This window comes from Salvelinus fontinalis, chromosome 2, assembly GCF_029448725.1.
Source record: "Salvelinus fontinalis isolate EN_2023a chromosome 2, ASM2944872v1, whole genome shotgun sequence".
Taxonomy (NCBI): Eukaryota; Metazoa; Chordata; class Actinopteri; order Salmoniformes; family Salmonidae; genus Salvelinus; species Salvelinus fontinalis.
The window spans coordinates 28030135-28047680 of NC_074666.1; the positions used below are offsets into that span (position 1 = coordinate 28030135).

At 40.8% G+C, this 17546-nt stretch overlaps 1 protein-coding gene across 2 annotated transcripts in view; it reads left to right on the forward strand.

Annotated features, from left to right (window-relative positions):
* The window catches only part of npas2 (neuronal PAS domain protein 2), a 76487-nt gene that overhangs the window by 36316 nt on the left and 22625 nt on the right, over positions 1-17546 (forward strand). For both annotated transcript variants that reach the window (XM_055869528.1, XM_055869519.1), the window contains exons 3-9: positions 2252-2308; positions 4201-4355; positions 8480-8571; positions 8788-8877; positions 9611-9731; positions 15403-15516; positions 16613-16731. In XM_055869528.1, coding sequence (XP_055725503.1) covers positions 2252-2308; positions 4201-4355; positions 8480-8571; positions 8788-8877; positions 9611-9731; positions 15403-15516; positions 16613-16731 — 748 coding nt within the window. The remainder of the gene's footprint in view (positions 1-2251; positions 2309-4200; positions 4356-8479; positions 8572-8787; positions 8878-9610; positions 9732-15402; positions 15517-16612; positions 16732-17546) is intronic.

Consider the following 17546-nt stretch of genomic DNA (forward strand, 5'->3'; position numbering starts at 1 on the left):
CCCCCGTGCACAATGTGAGGTCCATACAGAAATGGTTTGTCGAGATTGGTGTGTAAGAACTTGACTGGCCTGCACAGAGCCCTGACTACAACCCCATTGAACACCTTTTGGAGGAATTGGAACGCCAACTGCGAGCCAGGCCTAATCGCCCAACATCAGTGCCCAACCTCACTAATGCTCTTGTGGCTGAATGGAAGTAAGTCCCCACAGCAATGTTCCAACATCTAGTGGAAAGCCTTCCCAGAAGATTGGAGAGTGTTATAGCAGCAAAGGGGGTACCAACTCTATATTAATGCACATGATTTTGGAATTAGATATTTGGCAAGCAGGTGTCTACATACATTTGGTCATGTAGTGTATGACTTACCGAGGTACCCTACATTCTAACAATATACAGTGCCTTAAAGACTTTTTCTACATTTTATTGTGTTCCAGCCTGAATTTAAAATGTATTAAATTGAGATTGTCACCGGCCTACACACAATACCACATAAAGTAAAAGTGGAATTGTCTTTGTAGAAATGTTTACAAATTAATAAAAATAAAAAAATGTGAAAAGTCTTGAGTCAATAATTATTCAACCCCTTTGTTATGGCGCGCCTAATTAAGTTCAGGAGTAAACATGTCATAATAATAAGTTGCATTGACTCAATCTGTGTGCAATAATAAAAACAGCTTCTATCTCAAGGCCATCAGACTGTTAAACAGCCACCACTAACATTGAGTGGCTGCTGCCAACATACTGACTCAACTCCAGCTCACTTTAATAATGGAAATTTATGGAAATTGATCAAAAACATCTGCTAACCATGTGTATGTGACAAATAAAATTTGATTTTGATTTGTTTAACAATTTTTAAATGACTACCTCATCTGTACCCCACACATACAATTAATTACCTGTAAGGTTCCTCAATCGAGCAGTGAATTTCAAATACAGATTCAACCACAAAGACCAAGGAGGTTTTCCAATGCGTAGCAAAGAAGAAATAAAAAAGCAGACATTGAATATCCCTTTGAACATGGTGCAGTTATTAATTACACTTTGGATGATGTATCAATACACCCATTCACTACAAAAATACAGGCGCCTTTCCTAACTCAGTTGCCGGAGAGGAAGGAAACCGCTCAGGGATTTCACCATGAGGCTAACGGTGACCTTAAAATTGTTACAGAGTTTAATGGCTGGGATAGGGGAAAACTGAGGATGGTAGTTACTTCACAATACTAACCTAAATGAAAGAGTGAAAAGAAGGAAGCATGTACAGAATAAAAATATTCCAAAACATGAATCCTGTTTGCAATAAGGTACTAAAGTAAAACTGCAAAAAATGTGGCAAATAAATTAACTTTATCACTGAGTACCACTCTTCATACAGTATTTTCATCATGTTATGGGTATGTTTGTCATCTGCAAGGACTTGGGAGTTTTTTTTAGGATAAACTGGGAGACAAATTCACCTTTCAGCAGGAAAATAACCTAAAACACATGGACAAATATACACTGGAATTGCGTACCAAGACGACATTGAATGTTCCTGAGTGTTACAGTTACAGTTTTGACTTAAATAGTCGTGAAAATCTATTGCAAGACATGAAAATGTCTAACAATGATCAACAACCAACTTGACAGAGCTTGAAGAATTTTCAAAATAATAATATTGTACAATCCAGTTGTGCAAAGCTCTTAGAGACTTACCCAGAAAGACCTACATCTGTAATCGCTGCTAAAGGTGATTCTAACATGTATTGACTCTGGTGTGTGAATAGTTATGTAAATTAGATATATATGGTTACATTTTCAATAAAGTAGCAAAAATGTCGAAACATGTTTTCACTTTGTCATTACAAGGTATTGTGTGTAGATGGGTGATTATTTTTTTGAAATTATATTTTATCCATTCTGAATTCAGGCTGTAACACACCAAAATGTGGATTAAGTCAAGGGGTATAAATACTTTCTGACTGCACTGTGTGCAGGGATATACTTGGTCGACTACTGTACTATGTGAACACCCTAGAATAAAGCATCTGGGCACAAGTCCGTTTCTTTAGGACCATAGTTGGAGACTGCTGTTGTATAAGATTACATTTTAAAGAATGGTTTCCATTCCAAGGGTGTCTATCTCTGTTCATAATGTTGTATGGGAGAGGGGGATTTGTATCTGCTTTGTATCTATCTGTTGATGACTTTGGTGTTAATTCAGAGAAACAGCATTCCAACTGGTTTCCCCCTCCCCTCTCCCTCTAGCACCAGCAGCTGTGTGGACGATTTGATGGATGAAGATGAGAAAGACAGGGCAAAAAGGTATTCCACCAGTGTGTGTGTGTGTGTAATGGTTGTGTGTGTGTGTGTGTGTGTCCTATGAGAGACAGAAGGTTGAGTGTAAGGACGAGAGATGAGGCAGACGGAGAAGTTCCCTACTTCAGCTTGTATGTGTTAATGAAAGGTCCTCTTGGCATGGCCCTACTTTGACATTCCATCTGTGAAGGTGTTTGCTTTCCTGATGTGAAGACTCTTCACACTTTCAGCTCTATAAACCTCAACACCTTCAGCACAAAGACAAGTGTTTCTGTGCCTAGACAGTTTACAAAATGTCATAGGAAGCTGTTAAATATAGTCAACAAGGTCAAGCCATTTTTTGCTTTTCAGTAATGATGCATACAAGCGTGACTGAAAGTAGACTTTTAAATCATTAGTCACTGTATCAGTTTTCTGGTGGGTTCAGCTGAGGTCAGATTCATCGAAGGTTTGTGTGGGGAGAATGGCAGCAAAAACTACAAGCACAAAAAAGACGTTTCTTTGTTTTAATGGTAGATTTTGTACATGCTATGCTGTTGATATCAGAGTGTTTTCCCTAAAAAATAAGTCCATATTGGATGAATCTTCAGAAACGTTTGCTTGTGATATCAGAAGGGATATTGTTGGGTTTCACTAGACTATCATCCTCTAAGCATCCTGCAAGCTGTGAGCTGTTTTATGGTGGCTGAGGAATGAGTGAATTGTCATTGTAACGGCTGTCTAATGCGTAAGGGTCGGACCAAAACGCAGCGTTGAATGAAGACATAATGAATATTTATTAACGACAAGACGAACACGAAAAAACACTTGGAAAATACAAAACGACGTAGACAGACCTGAACTTGAGAACTTACATATACACGAAGAACGCACGAAGAGGAAAAACTAGCCGAACGAACAAACGAAACAGTCCCGTGTGGTGCAACAGACACAGACACAGGAACAATCACCCACAAACAAACAGTGAGAACAGCCTACCTTAATATGGTTCTCAATCAGAGGAAACGTCAAACACCTGCCTCTAATTGAGAACCATATCAGGCAACACATTTAACCCAACATAGAAACACATAACATAGAATGCCCACCCCAACTCACGCCCTGACCAACTAAACACATACAAAAACAAGGAAAACAGGTCAGGAACGTGACAGTGATGGTGGTTATTTATTTGCAGCTGTCACTTCTTAGCTTGAGTGTGTTTCATAAATAAGAAGCTGTATGTAGAATCGTTGAGCTCGTAACTTCCACTGCATCTTTTGCGCATTAGCTACTGTCCTCAAATGCACTTCTTTATAAATAATGTATAAAGTGTATATGTTCAAAGTTTTAAATTACAATGAGTGTACAAAACATTAGGAATACTTGCTCTTTCCATGATGGACTGACCAGATTAATCCAGGTGAAAGCTATGATCCCTTATTGATGTCACCTGTTTAATCCACTGAAGTCAGTGTAGATTTTTATTTTATTTAACCTTTATTTAACTAGGCAAGTCATAGATGAAGATGATGAGACAGGTTAAACAAGGATTTTTATGCTTTGAGACATGGATTGTGTATGTGCCATTCAGAGGGTGAAATGGGCAAGACAAAATATTTAAGTGCCTTTGAACAGGGTATGGTAATAGGTGCCAGGCCCACCGGTTTGAGTGTGTCAAGAACTGCAACGCTGCTGGGTTTTTCACGCTCAACAGTTTCCCTTGTGTTTCAAGAATGATCCACCACCAAAGGACATCCAGCCAACTTGACACAACTGTGGGAAGCATTGGAGTCAACATGGGCCAGCATCCCTGTGGAATGCTTTCGACACCTTGGAAGGTGTTCCTAATGTTTTGTACACTCAGTGTAAAGGGTGAGAAATGTAATCCTGTACATTTATCATGTTTTCTATTAAAGGGCATCTCGTAACAAATCAGAAAAGAAAAGAAGAGACCAATTCAATGTGCTCATCAAGGAGCTGTGCACCATGCTGCAGGGCCAAGGTCATCCGCGCAAGATGGACAAGTCCACCATACTGCAGAGAACGATCAACTTCCTGCAGACACAGAAAGGTAGGAATGTGTAATGTAGTCGGCTGCGTCATTCATCACATTGACGTTGGCCACCTGCTGACCTGTGTGTGTGTAGCGTCTAAATAACCAAAAAACATCAACACTTGAACTTGTCTTTTCCTTTTCCTGATAGCTACTTTGAGGAACAATGTACTTACTATGACTGTGATATGTGGTTGTCCCACCTATCTTAAGATGAATGACCTAGCTGTAAGTCGCTCTGGATAAGAGCGTCTGTCTGCTAAGTGACTCAAATATAAAATGCGTGTGCATGTGGCACTTGTATCCTGCCCTCTACATAAAGAACATCACTGCTCCCAGAACGGGTGGGAAAAGGAAGGAACTAGGAGGGTGGAGGGCATTAGTTGTCTAGTATAGTATTTTTTCAGACAGGAACATAGAGAAAAGAGAGGAGTTCTCCACTTCCCTACCAAGCTTGGCCCAGACAGACGGAACTTCAACTCACACAAAACAAACCGCCTGCGCGCGTGCGCCATCGTGCATAAATGTATTTTGTCCCCCCACACCAAACGCGATCACGACACGCAGGTTAAAATATCAAAACAAACTCTGAACCAACTATATTAATTTGGGGACAGGTCGAAAAGGATTAAACATTTATGGCAAATTAGCTAGCTTGCTGTTGCTAGCTAATTTGTCCTGGGATATAAACATTGAGTTGTTATTTTACCTGAAATGCACAAGGTCGTCTACTCCGCCAATTAATCCACACATAAAACGGTCAACCGAATCGTTTCTAGTCATCTCTCCTTCCAGGCTTTTTCTTCTCTTGACTTTATATTGTGATTGGCAACTTTCATAAATTAGGTGCATTACCACCACTGACCTCGTTCGTCTTTCAGTCACCCACGTGGGTATAACCAATGAAGAGATGGCACGTGGGTACCTGCTTCTATAAACCAATGAGGAGATGGGAGAGGCAGGACTTGCAGCGCAATCTGCGTCACAAATAGAACTGACTTCTATTTTAGCCCTTGACAACGCAGACGCTCATTGGCGTGTGCGAGCAGTGTGGGTACAATAATTGAATAATATCAATTTCTTAATGTATTTTGCAACGCTCGCTCATGTGATGCGAGAGGTGTAGTCAGCCTCTCAGTCTCCTGTCAGAATCAAGGTCACATCTGTCAGTGTTTACGAGATGGCTTTTAGACAGAAACAGTCCCGATCTGGGATATTTCTTAACCGCTCTTCCTCTTCTGTTATGCGTCTCCTATTTTATCTGAGAGCTTGATCAGTTGGGTCTATTCAGAGGTATTCTTTAGGATTCTTCCACTACTAGCCGATTTGGTAGCGATGGTCCCCTGGATGTTGGTGTGTTTAGTCGACTGGCCGATTGTTTGGTCGATAGGCTGTTGGTCGACCATGATTTCTTTAGTCGAGCAGTAGAAAAAAAACTTTTTTTTGATCATGGTGTACAAGACACCGGAGTTAGGAAACGAGAAAACAGCCCTTGCCGTAATTGTCTAAGAAAAATGATGAGAGAGAAAACCCCAACTTAATTTGGTCTATAATCAATAGCCTACAGTAACTGTTAAATGTGCCTGGCTTTATATATCATCCATACACAGTGCATTCGGAAAGTATTCAGACCCTTTGACTTTTTCCACATTTTGTTACTCTACAGCCTTATACTAAATTTGATTAAATAAAAAATGTTCCTCATCACTCTACACACAATTCACCATAAGGACAAAGCGAAAACATATATATATATTTTTTTTTTCTTTGTTAAAGAAATACCTTATTTGCATAAGTATTCAGACCCTTTGCTATGAGACTCGAAATTGAGCTCAATGAAAACAGGATGCACCTGTTCATCCTTGATGTTTCTACAATTTGATTGGATTCCACCTGTGGTAAATTCAATTGATTGGACATGATTTTCAGTGGCAGGGACTGGGAGACTAGTCAGGATTGAGGGAAAGATTAATGGAGAAAAGTACAGAGAGATCCTTGATGGAAACCTGCTCCTGAGCGCTCAGGACCTAAGACTGGGGCCAAGTACAACGATCCTAAGCACACAGCCAAGACCACGCAGGAGTGGCTTCAGGACAAGTCTCTGAATGTCCTTGAGTTGCCTAGCCAGTCTGGACATGAACCCGATCGAACATCTCTGGAGAGCCCTGAAAATAGCTGTGCAGCGATGCTCCCCATCCAACCTGACAGAGCTTGAGAGGATCTGCAGAGAAGAATGAGAGAAACTTCCCAAATACATGTGTGCCACCAAGCTTGTAGCATCATACCCAAGAAGACTCGAGGCTGTAATCGCTGCCAAAGGTGCTTCAACAAAGTACTGAGTAAAGGGTCTGAATACTTATGTAAATGTGATATTTCCCCTTATTATTTTTTATTAGATTTGCAATAAATACAAAAACTTTTGCCTTGTCATTATGGGGTATTGTGTGTAGATTGTTGATGGGGGAAAAAACGATTAATCTATTTTAGAACAAGGCTGTAACGTAACAAAATGTGGAAAAAATCAAAGGGTCTGAATACTTTCCAAATGCACTATATATCTACAGAAATAAGACAGATCCTGCTTCTGTTGCCTGTGAGTGTTTGTTTAATAACCTACTGATCACCAAGCCTCAAGCAACCACAACATGTCAGATGATAAACAATTTCACAAATGTGGCTGTTTTTAATTTCTGCAATGCTGTAATAAAGGCTTTACACTTTTTTTTGTTAGAGCAGCCTCTCTGGTATAATTTATCATTTATTTGCTGTTGTTTACACTCTTCCAAATTGTCAGAAAAATAACATAATAATAACCCTTCTTTTTCCTTGATCTCCTTCTTGTTATTATTACTATTATTATGATCATCATTACTATAATGATAAGTCATGTTATTATCATTAGTAGGCTTAGTCTAGCAGCCTTGTATTCCATCATTGAGCTATAGGCCTTAGAGCGCATCCTGCTTAGTCTTAATAGCTTAACTAACTTAGGCCTATATTTCAATACTTATATAGGCTACTGTATCAATCATTAATTTGTTCATGTCATCACACAGCATAGGAGTCATTCATGATATGAAATGCAATCAAGCATTTTAGTTTGAAAATAAAATAACAAAGCGACCATTGCAAAATTAGCGTAAACAATAAATAGGCCAATTCGAAAAATGCATTCACGAATGAATGTGACTGTTTTTAGTATTTGCTGTAATAAAGGCTTTACAAAAAACATTGCAACAGACCCTCTGGTACGCTTATTTATTCAGTGTTTACATTGTTCCAAACAGTCAGAAAAATGATGTTGTCATCTAATAGATACTGTTGGCAAACATAATATGCAAGTGGCACTTGCTCCTTAGCTTCTTTTTCTTGATCTCCAGTATTTTCCACAACCAGTAAAATGTATTCATACATCTGACTTCCCTTTGACCTCCTGAGCAACCAGTAAACATTCCCCCGATTCAAGTTTATTTGTCACGTCCTCTGCATCTGTTTTGCTGTCACGTGTTCAGAGTTTTGTATTAACCAATTTATTGATATGATTATGATATGTTATAGGCCATGCCCTATTGGTCCTGTGCATGTGATGCGTACATGTGTCACGTAAAGAGAGCAAGGGTTGAGGGAATAGGGAATGTTTTTCCTAAACAAATGAGAGATTTTGGTAACAGAACTTTTCAGTCAGAAATGGATCTAATTATGTTGCAGCTTCAGCAACACGAACAGCGAGATACACACTGTTGATGTTCTGTGGTGGTCGCTGCAGCAGGGAGGAGAAAGAGACAATGGGTGCTAGTCACACAGTCACTCAGTTTTTTGTTTTTTTACACGGCGCAGCAAGTCTGAGCCAGGCCCGGCACATTCAAATCAATTGCGGTCAAACTCCCTCTAGTCACGAGTGTGTCTTTAATTATTTACTCAAACAGTTTGCTTAAAGCATCAGACAAGCTCAGTGCATATAGTTGATTTGATTAAAACACAGGATGTGTCTAAAAATACACATTTTAACATTTCAACAAATCGATTGGTTGAAAGAACAGATGACTCTTGCTCGACCAAGATTTTTTTTTGTCGGGGATAGCAGTAGTGTAGTGCTAACAGATCTATCTAACCTCTATTCCTGGCCTTATCCTCTGTTTTAGAAATCACAGCACAGACCGAGTCGTGTGAGATACGGCAGGACTGGAAGCCTTCGTTCCTCAGTAATGAGGAGTTCACCCAGTTGATGCTGGAGGTAAAATCAGCTTAGCACCACGTTAATCTCCTCTGATATTAAATAAAGCCAAAGGACATCCTTCACTTGTACTGGAAGGAATACTGTATTTTGACATCCTGATGAACCGCTGTACGCCAGCACCAGCATTACCCATGATGCACCTCTGAAACAAATGTAGCACACAACAATTATAGTATCTGGTATTAGAATAATCACTTTGTTTTCCTTCCACAGGCTTTAGACGGTTTCCTCATAGCACTAACTACAGATGGAAACATTATATATGTGTCCGACAGCGTGTCTTCACTCATTGCCCATTTACCGGTGAGTGAGAGTTAGGCTGATCTAGCTCGTAACAGCATTGTTCTTTGTAACTTAATATTCATGTATATTAAAATAGCTGCACATTAAACAAGGATATAGATTAAATCTTGCAACCACCATGTTTCTGATTGTATGATGCGTTAAACGTTAAGCTTCCAAAGCCTGCCGAGTAGCGCAGCGGTCTAAGGCACTGCATCGCAGTGCTAGAGGCGTTACTACAGATCCGGATTCGATCCCGAGCGTTGTTGCAGCCGGCCGCGACCGGGAGACCCATGAGGCGGCGCACAATTGGCCCAGCGTCATCCGGGTTAGGGGAGGGTTTGGCCGGATGGGATGTCCTTGTCCCATTGCGCTCTAGCGACTCCTGGCATCCGGGTTAAGCGAGCAGTGTGTCAAGAAGCAAATCGGCATGGCGGGGTCGTGTTTCGGAGGACGCGCGGCTCTCGACCTTCGACTCTCCTGAGTCCATGCGGGAGTTGCAGCAATGGGACAAGACTGTAACTACCAATTAGGGAGAAAAAAGGGGTAAAAAAAAGTACCAACAAAAAAATTAGTTTAGCTTCCAATTATGATCAAAATATACTAATTCAAATCAATGTATACATTATTGCAATTGGGACACTAACTATGGTATGTAATACCGTACCTTATAATATGACTGTGATATGACATGTGCATGGACAATGATGGGCCATAGACACTGACGTTCCCACCTTTTATCCTTTTGTATCAGTCAGATATGGTGGACCAAAATATCTTGAACTTTCTCCCTGAGCGTGAGCATGGGGAGGTCTATAAGCTGCTATCATCCCACATGCTGATGACTGACCCCATCTCTGCTGACTTCCTAGACAGTGAGTATTTAGTCCTCCTTTTCACTCCCTCAGTACTGAATCCATCTTTCCTCTTTACTCCCTCAGTACTGAACCCATATTTCCTCTTCACTCCCTCAGTACTGAACCCATATTTCCTCTTCACTCCCTCAGTACTGAATCCATCTTTCCTCTTTACTCCCTCAGTACTGAATCCATCTTTCCTTTTCACTCCCTCAGTACTGAACCCATCTTTCCTCTTCACTCCCTCAGTACTGAACCCATTTTTCCTTCTCAGTCAATCAGTACTGGGTTGATCTCCAGCTCTGGCATCACCAGGGATGCTTAGCTTAGGAGATGTCTGGATAGTGAGATGGAGATGTCTGTGTATTTCACAATAGTGTTGTTTGATGAGAAGTTTGAAATGTTCTTACCTATCTCCGAGTGATGACACCAAGAGTCCAAGTCATCTGTGCTGTATAATCAGAGAGTCCATCACCATATTAATGAGATTTTACATAAATGTTATGGGTGGCATTTAACCAACATTTACACTTTAATTATATTGTTGTTCATCCACAGGTCTAAACTAGGGTCACTGAATGAAAATGAGTAATGCTTTGTTTTTCTTATTGGCATTATGTTGCAGAACAACTATTCATAAGCATTTGTACCAGCCTCCTATTTTGTCCTGTAGCAGCGCTTTGTTTTGCTTAATTTAATGCACTACAGCAATGAACAGGGCTGTGGTGACCTTTTATTTCTTTTGATGTTGGCTATTTCACTTTTATGAGCGATATCCCCATGAATTATACATCAAACCATGCAGTGGCCCAACAGTCACACGCCACAGCCTTCAAAACAAACAGCGATTTTATGCCAGCATTGGGAAAAATTCTGTTTGACAAAGTGTTAAATCTCTCCTGTAGGCATTCATCAATTTCTATTGTATTTACATGACTAATTCCTCTGTGTGTTAGGAATTCACACTCCACTGTACTGAACCTCACACCTCTGCTCTGCAGTCCTGATACTGAACTGACCGTGAATATAGAGCAGGTTGCCATGTTTGGCGCTGCCAGTTTATTGGATTGCTGGACACTGTGGTCCTATGATTAGTCCTTTAGCTAATAATAGTAGTTAGCCTAGCAGTGTGGTTAGGAGTTTTAATCACTGTAGCTTCAGTAATACTGTATCTTGGGCTCGAGACACTGAGCTTAATCCCATGCTACAATTGTTCTCTTCTGAGAAAGAGACTGATGTGGAATCATCTAGGTCTATGTTTAGAACTATAGGAATACAAAGCATAGAAAACTACTGTAGACGCTACTGTGTCTGGAATAATCATAATTTTCTCCTAGCCTCATTAACAGGCAATTCCTGCATTTATCTTTCATCTCCTTTCTTTCGTTAAAAAAAATACTGCTTCTCCTGCCCAACACACAAATTGTTTTAGAAGTCATCTTCTTGGTTAATGTGCTACTATCATTCTGTTGAAGAATAGCTATGGGAATGTTTGTTGCTCTGAGTTGAGTGTTCATCACTATGTGCACTGCACTCCCACCTGAGGACAAAGGAGCTCTCAGGTACTTATGAACGTCTAGCTACTCTTGGATAAATGAACTCAGATACTTGACTCAGAGCTTATGGTACCACAGAGGAAGCATTTTACTTAATTGAATCCCATTAGATATGTGTAACAATGGAGTGATGATATCATTCTTGGTTTAATAAGGAACTGTTTTTCCTTTGCACTTTAAATCCCAAATGTGCGTGTCATTCTATACAGATGTTTGCAAATCTATTAAAAATACAAATCTGAATTATAACATTTACATAAGTATTCAGACCCTTAACTCAGTACTTTGTTGAACCACCTTTTGCAGCAATTACAGCCTCAAGTCTTCTTGGCTATGACTCTCCAAGCTTGGCACACCTGTATTTGGAGTGTTTGTCCCATTCTTCTCTGCAGATCCTCTCAAGTTATGTCAGGTTGGATGGGGAGCGTCGCTGCACAGCTATATTCAGGTCTCTCCAGAGATGTTAGATCGGGTTTAAGTCCTGGCTCTGGCTGGACCACTCAAGGACATTCAGAGAATTGTCCCAAAGCCACTCCTTCGTTGTCTTGGCTGTGTGCTTAGGGTTGTTGTCCTGTTGGAAGGTGAACCTTTGCCCCAGTGTGAGGTCCTGAGCACTCTGGAGCAGGTTTTCATCAAGGATCTCTCTGTACTTCGCTCCGTTCAACTTTCCCTTGATCCTGACTAGTCTCTCAGTCCATGCCTCTGAAAAACCTCCCCACAGCATGATGCTGCCAAAACCATGCTTCACCGTAGGGATGGTACCATGTTTACACCAGACGTGACGCTTGGCATTCAGGCCAAAGAGTTAAATCTTGGCACCATCCCTTCTGTGAAGCATGGTGGTGGCAGCGTCATGCTGTGGGGATGTTTTTCAGTGCCTTTTTCAGTGCCTTTTGGCAAACTTCAAGCAGGCTGTCATGTGCCTTTTACTGAGGACTGGCTCCCGCCTGGACACACTACCATAAAGGCCTGATTGGTGAAGTGCTGCAGAGATGGTTGTCCTTCTGGAAAGTTCTCCCATTTCCACAGAGGAACTCTGGAGCTCTGTCAGGGTAACCATCCAGTTCTTGGTCACCTCCCTGACCAAGGCCCTTCTCCCCTGATTGCTTAGTTTTCCTGGGAGACCAGCTCTAGGATTAGCCTTGGTGGTTCCAAACTTCTTCCATTTAAGAATGGTGGAGGCCACCGTGTTCTCGGGGACCTTCAATGCTGCAGAAATTTGTTGGTACCCTTCCCCAGATCTGTGCCTCGACACAATCCTGTCTCGGAGCTCTATGGACAATTCCTTCGACCTCATGCCTTGGTTTTTGCTCTGACGAGCGCTGTCAACTGTGGGACCTTATATAGACAGGTGTGTGCCTTTCCAAATCATGTCCAGTCAATTGAACTTACCACAGGTGGACTCCAGTCAAGTTGTAGAAACATCTCAAGGATGATCAATGGAAACAGGATGCACCAGAGCTCAAGTTCGAGTCATATAGCAAAGGGTCTGAATACTTACAGTACCAGTCAAAAGTTTGGACACACCTAGTCATTCAAGGGGTTTTCTTTATTTTGAGTGTTTTCTAAATTGTAGAATAATAGTGAAGACATCAAAACTATTAATTAGCACATATGGAATCATGTAGTAACCAAAAAGTGTTAATAATATATTTTATATTCTATATTCTTTTTATATTCTTCAAAGTAGCCACCCTTTGCCTTGATGACAGCTTTGCACACTCTTGGCATTCTCTCAACCAGGTTCATGAGGAATGCTTTTCCAACAGTCTTGAAGGAGTTCCCACATATGCTGAGCACTTGTTGACTGCTTTTCCTTCACTCTGCAGTCCAACACATCCCAAACTATCTCAATTGGGTTGAGGTCGGGTGATTTTGGAGGCCAGGTCATCTGATGCAGACCTCCATCACTCTCCTTTTTGGTCAAATAGCCCTTACACAGGCTGGAGGTGTGTTTTGGTTCATTGTCCTGTTGAGAAACACGTGAAAGTCCCATTAAGTGCAAACCAGATGGGATGGTGTATCGCTACAGAATGCTGTGGTAGCCATGCTGGTTAAGTTTGACTTGAATTGTAAATAAATCACTGACAGTGTTACCAGCAAAGCACCCCAAACTATCACACCTTCTCCTCCATGCTTCACAGTGGGAACCACACATGCGGAGATCATCCGTTCATCTGCTCTGCGTCTCACAAAGACACAGCGTTTGGAATCTAAAATCTAAAATTTGCACTCATCAGAGGACAGATTTACATCAGTCTAATGTCCATTGCTCGTGTTTCTTGGCCCGAGCAAGTCTCTTCTTATTATTGGTGTCCTTTAGTAGTGGTTTCTCTGCAGCAATTCGATCATGAAGGCCTGACAGTCTCCTCTGAACAGTTGATGTTGAGATGTGTCTGTTACTTAAACTCTATGAAGCATTTATTTGGGCTGCAATCTAAGGCCGGTAACTCTAATGAACTTATCCTCTGCAGCAGAGGTAACTCTGGGTCTTTCTTTCCTGTGACGGTCCTCATGAGAGCCAGTTTCATCATAGCACTTGATGGTTTTTGCGGCTGCACTTGAAGAAACTTTCAAAGTTCTTGAAATGTTCCGTATTGACTGACCTTCATGTCTTAAAGTAATGATGGACTGTCATTTTTCTTTGCTTATTTGAGCTGTTCTTGCCATAATATGGACTTAGCCCTATTTGGTGAAGTACCATCTCTGTATACCACCCCTACCTTGTCTCAACACAACTATTTGGCTCAAACGCATTAAGAAGGAAAGAAATTCCACAAATTAACTTTTAACAAGGCACACCTGTTAATTGAAATCTATTCCAGGTGACTACCTCATGAAGCTGGTTCAGAGAATGCCAAGTGTGTGCAAAGCTGTCATCAAGGCAAAGGGTGGCTACTTTGAAGAATCTCATATAAAATATGTTTTGATTTGTTTAACACTTTTTTGGTTACTACATAATTCCATACATGTTATTTCATAGTTTTGATGTCTTCACTATTATTCTACAATGTAGAAAATAGTAAAAATTAAGAAAAACCCTGGAATGAGTAGGTGTGTCCAAACTTTTGACTGGTACTGTATGTAAATTATGTTATTTGCAATACATTTGCTAACATTTCTAAAAAACTGTTTTCACTTTGATATTATGGGTTATTGTGGCTAAATTGATGACGTCAATTTCTTAATAAATCCATTTTAGAATAAGGCTGTAACGTAACAAAATGTGTAAAAAGGGAAGGGGTCTGAATACTTTCCGAATGCACTGTATATCTCGGTTTGAATGGCACAGGGCCACTGGTATTCCCAGCCTCCTGACAATGCCACAATGCTCTATTTTTAGTGTAATGAAGAGCAACACATTGGCTTTGGAGGATTAGTAGAACATTAACACAGTGAGTCCCCTCAGTGTGTACAGTATGTCTGAGCTAGTGCTCTGCCATAAGTCAGCGGAGGCATTCTCTTCCGCAAAGGTAACCCGTTTAAACGGAGCCATGGATTCTGTAGAAAATGGGATGACTCTATTCAGACATTCTGTGTGACTGTGACATTGTGTCTGATTGAGGAGTATTTAGAACATCATCAGTGCACAGTTTTAGTGTGTCAATGGCTCAGTGACATACTCCCCCTCTTCCTCTCCCACCACTGGTCTCATTCCCCTGCCAAGTGAAGCCTTGTCTGTAGGAACAACACTGCTGAGCCATCCCATGACAACTGAGACAAACTATGCTGGGTTCAATGCCATTTACTGGGAGCTGTGCGCTGATTTCCAGCCATGAGAGAAAAGCCAAAATGTCTGAGCTGTCAGTGGTTGTTAGGAGCAGAAGTTGTAATAGCAAAATAATTGTCATCATTCTTTTCTCTGAGATTTACTCTGTCAGAGTTTCATCCAAGGCTCTTACATAAAATATCAACCTATTTGAAAAGAGTTTATCATGTTGCACCATGAAGACTTCAAGATTATTTATATTAGAAAGAAGTGCCAATAGAGTATGTGTAAATACACACTGAAAATGGTTTATTCGCTTTGTCAGTAAATATTTTTCTTACTTTATTTTTCTTCATGATGATGGAAAAAGCATTGTGTTTTGTTGAAGACACTCCAGCTAACTTCCATTTGGTATTTTTTCCAGGTAAGACACACATTGAGTTCTGCTGTCATTTAGCCAGAGGAAACATCGACCCAAAGGAACCCCCTACATATGAGTACGTGAAATTTGTAGGAGATTTCAAGTTTCATAACAATGGTGAGTGTTCTGTTATTCTACCCCGAGCTCACTTGACATTTTAAAGTTGTGCAATACTTTGCAATGTTTTAGTTCCCAAATCTTTGTTTCCTTGACATACTCGCATAACAACAGAAATGACTTTCCCTTTCAACTGCCAGAACTATTGTTTTATTATCATGTGTATTTTATGTGCCATTACATCTACAACTACTGACCGAGCTACAACCTGATGAATGGACAGTAAACCATCTAGTTATATTAATAAGGCCAAACTCTGCATTCTATTGAATATTAGAATGGAGATGTTATGTCATAAAAACTTACTTGAAACATAAAACAGACAGAAAATCAAACCGGTTATAAAACCGTTTCAGAACTGCATATCTCATTGTTGATCACTATTCAAATACCTGGCTAATTGACTGGAAAATTAGACGTATGAGGAAATGTTTCTCTCTCGTCTGAAATTACACTTCGGACTTTTGGATATTTCCATACTTTTTAACGTTTTGGACTTCCAGTTGTTTGAATAGCATAATGAGTAAGGTCACCAGAGTGTGGTGAGATGGAAAGGCAGAGTGTGGTGAGATGGAAAGGCAGAGTGTGGTGAGATGGAAAGGCAGAGTGTGGTGAGATGGAAAGGCAGAGTGTGGTGAGATGGAAAGGCAGAGTGTGGTGAGATGGAAAGGCAGAGTGTGGTGAGATGGAACGGTTATGTAAAGTTATCTGGCACGCGTAGAATAACTCCAGTCACTGCTAATCAAAGATGTATTGCCTGATTTGCCATTACCCCCGACCCTCAGCTGGGGATCACTACCACAGTCTTCAGGGGCCACAGTCCTGCTGATTTTCCTTTCTCAAATGAGTGTGTGATTAAAGGGCAAAATCCCCAGCACACACTGCTGTGGCCGGGAAACACAGTTGGACTTTGATTCACAGCTCCTACGTCCTCTTGTAACAGATATACCTGTTTAGGGTTGATGATAATCACTGCTAGTGTCTATACTATACTGTTGTAATGCACCAAATGGATTGTTGCTGTTTTATATTTGCTATGCCTACATTCATCCTCTGGGGAGGTATTGAGTGACTGTTTCTGTTGTTTGACTCACAGTGCCTACTTCCTCTTGTAACGGGTTTGAGTTGACATTACCAAGAACCCTGCAGTCATCACTGGAAGAGCAGGTCTGCCTTGTTGCCACTGTACGATTAGTCACTCCGCAGTTTTTAAAGGTAAGATCGTGTTTCTTTTGCTCAATCTTTGCCGATTCCATTTGAGAACATACAGATGTTTTATATTATCTTCTAAAGCAGAAGAAGAAAATAATACATTTTGAAAAGCCATGTGTTTATTTATTTTCGCCTTTATTTAACCAGGTAAGCTAGTTGAGAACAAGTTCTCATTTACAACTGCGACCTGGCCAAGATAAAGCAAAGCAGTGCGACACAAACAGCAACACAGAGTTACACATGGAATAAACAAGCGTACAGTCAATAACACAATAGAGAAAAAAAGAAAGTCTATATACAGTGTGTGCAAATGGCGTGAGGAGGTAAGGCAATATGTAGCGAAATAGGCCATAGTAGCGAAGTAATTACAATTTAGAAAATTAACACTGGAGTGATAGATGAGCAGATGGTGATGTGCAAGTAGAAATACTGGTGTGCAAAAGAGCAGAAATGTAAATAAAAACAATATGGGGATGAGGTAGGTAGATTGGGTGGGCTATTTACAGATGGGCAATGTACAGCTGCAGCGATCGGTTAGCTGCTCAGATAGCTGATGTTTAAAGTTAGTGAGGGAAATTTGCAATTCGTTCCAGTCATTAGCAGCAGAGAACTGGAAGGAAAGGCGGCCAAAGGAGGTGTTGGCTTTGGGGATGACCAGTGAGATATACCTGCTGGAGCGCGTGCTACGGGTGGGTGTTGTTATCCTGAGCTGTTACCAGTGAGCTGAGATAAGACAGAGCTTTACCTAGCATAGACTTATAGATAACCTGGAGCCAGTGGGTCTGGCGACGAATATGTAGCGAGGGCCAGCCGACTAG